The sequence below is a fragment of the Penaeus vannamei genome, chromosome 19, assembly GCF_042767895.1.
Source record: "Penaeus vannamei isolate JL-2024 chromosome 19, ASM4276789v1, whole genome shotgun sequence".
Lineage (NCBI taxonomy): Eukaryota > Metazoa > Arthropoda > Malacostraca > Decapoda > Penaeidae > Penaeus > Penaeus vannamei.
In genome coordinates this window covers 42,221,697-42,232,179 of record NC_091567.1, presented here as the reverse complement: position 1 = coordinate 42,232,179, position 10,483 = coordinate 42,221,697, and the positions used below count along the sequence as shown (strand labels likewise).

At 35.1% G+C, this 10,483-nt stretch overlaps 1 protein-coding gene across 2 annotated transcripts in view; it reads left to right on the top strand.

Annotated features, from left to right (window-relative positions):
* Positions 1 to 2,052: 2,052 nt before the first annotated feature.
* Sgf11 (SAGA associated factor 11kDa) overlaps positions 2,053 to 10,483 on the top strand; it is a 19,721-nt gene continuing 11,290 nt past the window's right edge. The window contains exons 1-6 of one of the 2 annotated variants that reach the window (XM_027367311.2): positions 2,053 to 2,192; positions 5,847 to 5,976; positions 6,453 to 6,636; positions 7,639 to 7,801; positions 8,269 to 8,357; positions 8,559 to 8,656. In XM_027367311.2, the coding sequence (XP_027223112.1) occupies positions 6,610 to 6,636; positions 7,639 to 7,801; positions 8,269 to 8,357; positions 8,559 to 8,656 (377 nt within the window). In that variant the 5' untranslated portion in view covers positions 2,053 to 2,192; positions 5,847 to 5,976; positions 6,453 to 6,609. The remainder of the gene's footprint in view (positions 2,193 to 5,846; positions 5,977 to 6,452; positions 6,637 to 7,638; positions 7,802 to 8,268; positions 8,358 to 8,558; positions 8,657 to 10,483) is intronic. The other variant, XM_027367312.2, reaches the window with a different exon arrangement.

Genomic DNA, 10,483 nt, shown 5'->3' with positions numbered 1-10,483 from the left:
ATATATTATATTCTTAAGGATGGAGCTATTTTCGCAAAGACAAAGAGAAAAAAAATCAAAATGCTTGCGTAAAATCCGACAATGTGTTGAAGGAAATCTTTTTTTTTTTTTTTGTTCATTAACTGATGTTACGATCATAGCTTTGTTATTTTGCATTTAGCTATCATTTTCAAGCGAGTTTTACTGTGAAACAAAATCACAATGTTTTCCATATGTTCCTACTGCATTGTTCATCTCCGCTCAGAACTGACGCACTCTCTTTACTTTTCGTTTTCTTTTCTTTCCGTAACTAATAACCTAATATCCTTCATACGCACTTCATCTCTCTCTCACTCTTTTGTCTGTATGCCTCACTCTCTGTCTCTGTCTGTCTGACTGTCTGTGTGTGTGTCTGTCTGTCTCTCTGTCTGTCTCTGTCTATCTGTCTGTCTGTCTGTCTCTGTCTGTCTGTCTGTCTCTGTCTGTCTGTCTGTCTGTCTCTGTCTGTCTGTCTGTCTGTCTGTCTGTCTGTCTCTGTCTCTGTCTCTGTCTCTGTCTGTCTCTCTCTCTCTCTCTCTCTCTCTCTCTCTCTCACTCTCTCTCGCTCTCTGTTTCTCTCTCTCTCTCACTCTCTCTCTCTCTCTCTCTCTCTCTCTCTCTCTCCCTCTAGTGACCTGCTCCCTCGCAGACCACAAAAGCCATGTTGTTTATTTCACAAGATTCCAGAGTGCCCCGCGCCCCGAACGAAATGACATTTGACAGTGACCGTAAAACACCCTAATCTGACCCTTATTGCTCCCATACATTTCCATGTTTTTATTCTTATGTCATCATGTATAAATATGTCATGTTTACACTCAAAATGTTTCTTATAAAATACTTGTTCTGAATCACTATGTATGTAACTGATTTTACAATTGATATTCAAATGTTCTATGTTTCATGAATAGTCAGCCAATTCTGTCCCCTAACCACACAAGGTTTAGGTTGTAAAAACATGCCCATTTAAGTGAAACATACCCTTGTTCCTTCTTCAAGAAACGGTCATGTGAACCGGTCTCTAAATTTATGTTCATTCATATTCTATCATGTTTTCCATTATATATTGTTTCAAAACGAACTTTGTTCATGGCAATTCCTGTGCCATACTCTCAGACCGCTCGCCCTCGCGGGCTTGGCAGGGCGCGCTCCTCCATGGGCGTCCCTGCTTTGCCCTCTGTACCGGCTACCCAGAATAAAGCCAAAACAAGCGAGAAGTATAACCAAACCACCTACAAGGAACACACCAGTACCTCAGTTACTTACTTAGTACTGCCTTACCGCTTCGACCACCTACCACACACCAAGAAGTAATAGAAGTGGGTGGGACGCCACCCACATCATTATTACTCTCTCTCTCTCTCTCTCTCTCTCTCTCTCTCTCTCTCTCTCTCTCTCTCTCTCTCTCTCTCTCTCTCTCTTTCTCTCTCTCTCTCTCTCTCTTTCACTCTCCTTCCTCCCTCCCCATCCCCCACCCCACCTCTCTCTCTCTCTCTCTATCTATCTATCTATCTCTCTATTCCTTTCCCTTCCTCCCCTATCCCCCCCCCCTCTCTCTCTCTCTCTCTGTTCTTCCTTCCCCTTGTCCACGTGTTTGTGTATTCGTATATATACTTATGTTGATATATATATATATATATATATATATATATATATATATATATATATATATATATATATATATACATATATATATATATATATAATGTATGTATATATATATATATATAAGTATATATATATCGATGTATGTATGCATTTATATATGCATGGTGTTTAACAGTTACCCCGGAACAGAATGCATGTCTTCCATCTCTTGTGGTTTCCTCCCCCCCCCCCCTCCCCTACCCCCAAAAAACCGACACCCGCAATGGATGTGTGTAAACAACTGATGAAATCCTTAACTCCTGTTCAACAAATTGATAACCGGAGCAGCCGATAGAAATATCTGTGTTGCTTTTGTATGTATTTTTACAACTGGTACATGCGATTTGAATTCACTTTTTAAACGGATAAGTTATGATTCGGAGATAATGGTTCCATAGAGACGATATTTGTGTTGTGTCCTCTTTCATACACGACCCGTATCTAAGGTCGCGTTATGTTTCGGCGAGGAAAAGTGTCAGAAAAGTTTTACAAATTCTCTTCTGTATAGTCGCTTCTGCATCATCAAAGTAGGTGAAATTGGTACAGATGAGGGATTATAGAAGTCAGTAGAGGCAAGGATGTTAGGAAATAGTAACAGACGTATTATTTCTCAAAAGGGCTTTAATCAAGATTTCAGGAGGAGGTGACAATTTACGATTCTGTTTGAAATGGCTTTTATCAGTTTATTGAATTATGTTACCATCTTGTGTGTCACATGTTCAGTAGAATAGAACTATTTGCACTATTCGGTTTTCAAAGGTAGTGATGACTTAATATGGATTGTCTTGCTGGATTTACGTGGTAAATGAGTGAGGTACTGAAGGTTCCTGTCATGAAATTGTTGTATAGAAGCATTCCTATGTAGGTATAAAGTATTTCCCGAGTATGTCATAAATCCAGAGTGGTGTTTGATCTATGTTGTATTTGAATCCCATGACTGTCATTTTTTCTCTTCAGAGAGAATAATTATGCATTGAAAAATAACACGTACAAATTGAAGTGTCAGTTAGATAGAATCAGGCTGGAATTTTGACATTATATTTTACTTTTTGAATATATTAATTCTATTATTGTAACCTGAATTGCCCTGTAATGAATGACTTCATATAACAGTACTGATAGTATGTTTTTTTAAGCTAGAGGCTTTAATTGTGGCATACCTTGTGATTGTGTCATAATATATATTTACTTGCATGAAAAGTTCATGCTTGACAGCACTTGGGATAACGGGTGTTTCACTAATGTAACAGTATATGTGAAAAAGTTTATGTTTAAAACTGAGTGCATTGATTTTGTTTAGATAATGCTCTAATGTTGCTTGAAGGAAATGTTAGATCTCCCATAAAAAAAATGTAAAAGTTTTATGCAGGTTACTCTCCTAGTGGGAGCTGCTATTAGGACCTTACATAAAGTTCATTTTGAGGTAAGTAACCATCAGATATAGCTTCTGTAAGCTATCCAATGATAGTTCAAACAGTGATTCATTCTCTCTCATGGCTGGCTGCAATCAGATCAACAGGAAAATGAATATAGTTTTTCTTTGTTTTCTTTGTGGAGTAGACAAGCTCATTCAGCTTGTTTGTGACAATAGTGCTTGCTCTTATTTTCATTCTGCTTCTTCTGTTTACTGATCAGTCAGTCAAAAGTTGCTGATAAGAAGTGGCTTGTTTTTATGTTACAAAGGAGCACCCTAGTCAAAGTAAAGTGGCAGTTGTATCCACCCTCAAATGCATAGTCTATGGTAAGGCTATGAAAATATGGACGTTCTTATAAATGTAACTTAAATACCAAGAAAAGTGGTATTATATCCAGTTTGGAGACACTTGTTGATAAAACCAACTGTTCATATCCTGTGACATTAGATCAAACTTGCACCCCAAAGTGCAGGTACTGTGTAAAGAGGGAGTTTGCTAATTTTAAGTAGTGCAAAGGAATCTAGGGGCTTGTAGAAAAGTTGATATGATTAAATGCCCTTCAAATTGTTATATCCAAGGGGATTATAAGTTGTAAACATAGAGATGCCAAAGACTCTTAGGTGGCCAACCATGCATACAAAGAACATGTGGCAGGATATAAGGGAGATAATGGTGGGAATGAGCAAGTCCGGAAAGTCTGGTCAGAAGGATAAGTAATGAAATAGTAGAAATCATTTCTGCAAAAATTTTTGGGATAACAGTAGAAGTACAGCCCTTTATGAGTTAGAAGATTAGCAAGGAGAAAGAAGCATCTGGCAGTCTATGATGTGCTGTAGAGGAAAACAGAAACTGGAAAAAAGCAAGCCCATGATGACACTGGATGCCAAAACAAAGTGTTGAGTTGTTTGTACACATAAATTGGATGATTTTTTAATCAGAGAAATATGCTTATCAAGGGTATGCTGCAAGATAGTATACTGTGTATTAATTTCATAGATAAATTCTGATAACATGGAACAGTTTCCAGAAGTCAGAAATATATCTGAAGTTGAATCAGTCCAGAAGGACCTGAACAGTCTTTTAGCTCCATGCCAACTGGAACAGCTATATCTGTCATAAGATTCGGCTTTGCACCGTGTACAGCTCTTGACATTATGACTCACTCTTGTGCTGGCATGCTGGAGCTCCTGCAGCACATAGCAAAGATTGGGTAAACTGTTCAAATGGTTCCCCGGTAGAAGTGCTTGACAGCAAATTTTTGACCGAGCATCAAGGGGTTAAACTAGTCAAAGGATTGGCTCCTCTTTGTTATTTATCAAAATGTGAAGTCATCAACCTGAGTACTACTAATATTCAATTACAATATGGGAAATGCCATCTGAAAACATCTGATTGCGAGAGGGATTTCAGTGTTTGGGACTTTTCAAGCCATATATACAACATCCATATCATGAGGATAGTGAACAAAATCCTAGAAACTAACTAAAGGATATGCCTAGTTAAAAAAAATATATTTTATACACAGAACTATCATCATTGACACATTTTGGTTTTCAAGCTCCATTGTGTAGATTTCACCCTTTAAGGACATCCAGCACTTATTCTAGGTCTTAAACTGTCATACCATCAGAACCATCTGTTGTATCCTAGTTCTACCAAGTAGAGTTATATTTCAAACCAATAAATGCATGGATGGTCTGTACAGTGCATCCATAAACTTTCTACTTTGTGCAACCCCCAAAGTTTCCTTGGTATTTACTCTTGTTTGGCTAAGTCAGGTTTTTACGAATATCTGACAGCACCCAGCACATCATCAAGAGGCCTACAGTACCTTGTTACTGAATTGTTCTAAAGATACTGTCAAGACATGTGCAGCTCTTAATCAACTCAGTTGAGATTACCACAGATAGAAGTAGATTTTGTTAATTTGTACATTGGTGAAGGAATAGAAGACATAGTGTCCTTTAAATCTAGTGCAAAAGGTTGTAATGAGAAGTGAACAGCAGTAAAGATGTGGTAAATGTCAGTGGTGTAAAATCGTGAGAATGATCTTTAAGAATTTTCTTCCTTGCCTTCAAAGTCACATTCTGGTGATGGAGATATTATTATTTATTGGAGGAAACTTTTTTTAGGAGCCATTTATTCTATTATACTATATATTTAATAGATATAATGTACTACTTCAATATGCCATAAGATATTTACATGCTCTGTCCTTCTTAGGTATAACCCTGTATAGCACTGTATTTTAGCATAGAAATATATAGATGAACATTAGATTTAACTAAAGTGTGTAGTAATAATTAAGATAGAGATTTAAGCCTAGTAAGGAGTTGTTTGCAAATGTGGATGCAAGGAAAGCTGTAAACACTTGAGATGTACTATGCTTATATATAAGTGATTTACAACTTGGTGCTAAACAATAGATTGTAGTATAGAATTTTTTAATGGATCCACTAATATGAAATCTTTCAACCAATTTTTAATAGGTTAATAATAGAAAACTGTATGAAAGAAACAGTAAATTGAAGTGTCTTTGTATTAAGTGTCCTTTATAGCTGTAACAAAATGCTTGCTTCACTGTTTATCTTAGTTACATAATTGCAATAAAACTATTTGTGGACAATGTATGTTTATTTTTAATGTTCTTTGACATGTTATTATTATTATTATTATTTATTTAAAAAAAATTCTTTTTACCATACAGAGAAAAAAAAATATTTGTAGTTAGATATTGCTAACATGCTTTACAAAATTACTTTGCAGCTTTGCAGAATAGGAAAGGTGATGCTTTAGGGTATGTCTACGCATTGCTAAATATACCATAGTCAGTTGACGTTCTGCATTCCCTAGAGACCACATTTTCTGAAGACACATTTGCTATTGTATAGAAATGGTAAGGGCTCGGAAGGTAGGACATATAAACACTGGCAACCCAAATATCTCTTAAGGTGTTACATTCATAATTTTTTTTTTTCCCTCCCTCATATATGCAGTATGTAAGGGTGATATTTCCCTAATTTAATATCATCTGTTCCCATTAACTGGCAGGTGATAGAAAAAAAGATAACTGGAAATTTTTTAGAAAATATGAAAATGTGAAATGTATAAGGTCAAAGTAGATATATGTATTTAAAATGATAAGATTAAACAGAAGTTCAAGAACAAAAAAAGAAAAATGTTTACAAATTCATTTTTTTCTGTTTTACTAAAGAAACCATAATGTTTTGGCAGTTAAATTGAGATAAGTTGCATGTAGAGATTTTGTCCATAAAAAAATCAGATAATATTGATAATAACAATAATGATAAAAAACAATGAAAAGGTTCACATATGTAAAAACATACTCTAACACCATACTCTGTGTTGCAGTACGGTGCGCACACGAGGACAAAGTGAAGTTTGGTCGTCCAGAAGTGGAGGTTCCGGGGGAGGAGGAGGTGGAGGAGGAGGGGGAGGAGGGAGAGGAGGAGGAGGAGGGGGTGGAGGTGGTGGTGGAGGAGAGAGCAGAAGAGGCGTAGGGAAGGGGATGACCAAACCAAGTCACAGAGAACAGGTAAGTCTATATTTCTTGACTAGGGTGCAAGTCCTTGAGCAAGATTTTGAGTGTTTTTTAGTGTTAATGTGTGAGAGGAGTAATGTGAATATATGTATTCACATTTTAGTCTAAGAGTTTTATTGAGCTTCCTATGTTTGTGGTTGAGATGAATTTAGTGTAGCCGACATGTTTATGATTGCAAAAACACTTTTGGTTTAATGGCTTTATTGAAAATTTTATTGGTTTGCATTTGCATACTCAGAAATGGAATAAAAATGCATGTGTTTATAATTTTATACACACTCATACTTACCATGTGAATATGATATATAAAAGTAAAGAATATAGATTTGTACACACTTAAACGATATTCTAGTAGATGTGTGTATATGTATATGTATATGCATATGTATATGTATATATGTATATATGTATATATATATATTATATATATATATATATATATATATATATATATATATATATATATATATACACACACACACATATATGTATATATATGTATATATATGTATATATATGTATATGTATATATATGTACATATATGTATATATATGTATATATATGTATATATATGTATATATATGTATATATATATATATATATATATATATGTATATATATGTATATATATATATATATATATATATATATATATATATATATATATATATATATATATATGTATATCTTGTATATGTAAAGTTGATTGTTTTTATCTTTCTTTCCTTTTCTTTCTTTCTTTTTTCTGTCTTTCTTGCAAATTGTTTTTTTATTTATACCTAATGAAGGTCTTGTAAAAAGGTTAAGATAATGTGTTTTATTCTGTGCATTTTCTTCCCTCTTCCTTTCTTTTTCAGTTAAAAGATAAAAAAGAAAATCCATTATGAGTTTTCAGTGTATCACTTACCTAGCCTGTGATCTTGAATTTTTCAGTTTCTTTTGTATAATATTTGAAAGCATATGTGGGTCTGCTGACAGTTTTTCAACTCTTCCAGGTATCAAACACTGGCAGCTGGATGGTTCAGGCTGGGGGAGGGGGCGGCGGCGGCCGTGTGGGTGTTGATAATAACGTTTTGTTGTCATCGCTTGCTTCACCGGAAGCCCTCGAAGCTGCAGCACAGAGTGTCTCTCAGGAGCTACTTGATGATGCCATTCTAAGTACGTTTAGGGATCTTGGAAGGACTAGAATTGTAATTATGTAAAGGTTTTATTGATAGGTCACTTTCTGCTTTTAACCCACTTGTGCTAGATGTCACACATAGGTGACGCCCAGAAAAATAAACATGGCCAGCTGTCCCACCCATCTGATGCTAGATTGGAGCTTGCGCTCTGATTTGGTCTTGGGCAGCGCACGGGCAGGTTCCTGGACTGGCTTGTGCACTAATTTTGATACCACCCGGAAATGGGGGATTATTGCCTTCCAGATGGACCGGTGCTAGTGGGTTAAGGAATTTGCTTATATATTTTGAAAGTTATACTTGTAATTCAGATTAAAGATTTAGGCCCAGAGAAGGCAATGGGGTTCATACTTTAGGTGTTTAGGCCAGTAAAGCTTATATTGAGTGAAGGGTAGTGGTTTATGAATACTCTTAACTTTTTTGTGTGTGTTTTGTTTTTTGTTACAGATGTTGTTTTTGAAGTGCATCAGAGTGTCAAAACTGGCCTAATGATGCTGGAGGTTGGATCAGTAGAGGAGGAACAAAAATTCTTACAGGTAAACTGTTATTTTCTATGGTTATCACACTGACTGTAATATCTGGATAGTATCATGTATTTGCAAAGAATTAGTAGTATGTGAAATGTACTCACTGTGTGTGTGTGTGGGTGGGGCATTTATGTCATGTGTAAAAAAGAAAAAAAGAAAAAAGAAGAAAAAAAAACATTGTATATAACTAACAAATGCAAACTTTTGCAGGTAAATGCTGAAGGCCTTGATGTGTTTGGTCAGGCACCTATCAAGAAGCAACATGAATGCATCTGCCCCAATTGCTCACGAAACCTAGCTGCTTCAAGGTAGGAAGCCCATATTTTATATTATTATCAGTTATATTTTTGTGCGCATGTTGGGAAGAGGGATTAGTATGGAAAGCATTGACAAGTTTAATGCATAAATTGAATTTTAAAGTGGCTCTCATGGGTCTTTTTTTTTTTTTCTTCTATTGCTCTGCTCACTAAAGCCGCCCAGAATGGGAAAATACATACAGATTTGATAGTGTGAATAAGAGAAGTATCAATTGATTTAGTATTCACACCCTGGAGTTCCCTAAATCATAAAGTTTAAAAATCATTCTGTACATGTGGAAATTTTGTAGGAAGTATCATTACATATTCTTATATGTTTGCACTTTTTTTTATCTAATATATGGTGTTTTACTTATGCATTAGTGTCTGAATTAAAATTTTATAATATTATTATAGAGAACTGTTGTGTTTATTGATTATTTATAGAAAAATGTAGGTGGCCTATTGCTCCTATTACATGTTTTTCAGCATTGTTCACCAAATTTAACAGGTTTTCACTCATTTAGTTATGCAACTTGAATAGGTTAATCCCCTTACAACGGGTGTCACACATATGAGACACCTGGAAAAATAAACAATACCGGGCGTCCCGCCAGTGCAACGCTAGCTCGGAGCTTGCACTCTGATTTTGTCGCCCGTGGCGGGCGGTGCATGGGCAGGTTCTTGGACTCGCCCGTGTGCTGATTTTGAAGCCGCCTGGAAAAATTATTTTTGGCTAGTTAGTTAAAAATACAGTATATGTTAAAGTCTTTGTCATTGTTATCACTCTAATATCACTGTTACTGTTGTTGATGCTGTTACTTTATCACCCATTATAATTTTATAATTTTCCTCAGTACACACTGTTTCTTTAGCTATTGTGTCCTCCCTGTCATCTGTTGACAAATATTGAAATTATTTTCAATAGATTATTCTGGTGAATAACATGATGCACACTGTTTTGTTAATATGGCTTTGTTGTCATTTGTTCTTAGTATTAGCTGCATCCATTAGTATATCTTTTATGTGAAAGTTTAAAACTTGATTCTTGATTTAATTTAAAATGAAATAGTAAAATAAAGATTGTAGATGTAGACTTTGTAGTCTACCTGCCTCAGAAGTGTCTTTGAAATAAAGTATAATCCTTGCTTTTGCAATCAAGGGAGTCTGTGATGTAGAAACTAAGAACATTTAAACTCTGCTGAAGAAATATTTATCATATTTTAAGAGAGAGTATTTAGGACACTAATGCATGAAGCAAGAGGCTGTACCTCCCTGAAACATTTTTTTTCAATCCGTGTTCAAGTCTTCGTAAAAGATGTGTATCTGTGTGATGTGGTTCATTCTGAAATAAAATCAAATGAAAAATGAATCAAAATTGTAAGTAATTTTGATTTCATCTTATTTCATTATTAAGTAAAAAGAATACACAAAGTCTGAACTTTTCTTTAGCAGTATATGTAATTATCTAATTGAAATATTTTTCCAACTACAATAGTTATATTTTTCATTTGGTATTGCCAGTACGTTTGCTATATGTCACAGATATTGTAAATGTACATTTGTATAATTGTTTAACTTAGGAATTAGTACTGTGTACCTCTTTGTCACAGACTGGTATATTTGTCTTGTAGGATGTTTTCTAACAATTGTATGGTGTAAGTCATTATCAGTTTGTGTTCCTTCTGTTGATACCTCACAGCTGTTCATTATGCTAACCTACCAGAGCATTTCATGTTTCTGGTAGGCTGTTCTTTATTCGGTGGCATTTGAACTGCCCTTTTATAACCATGCCAGTATTAACTCATGGCCTACAGAAGATGCGTTATTCACATAATG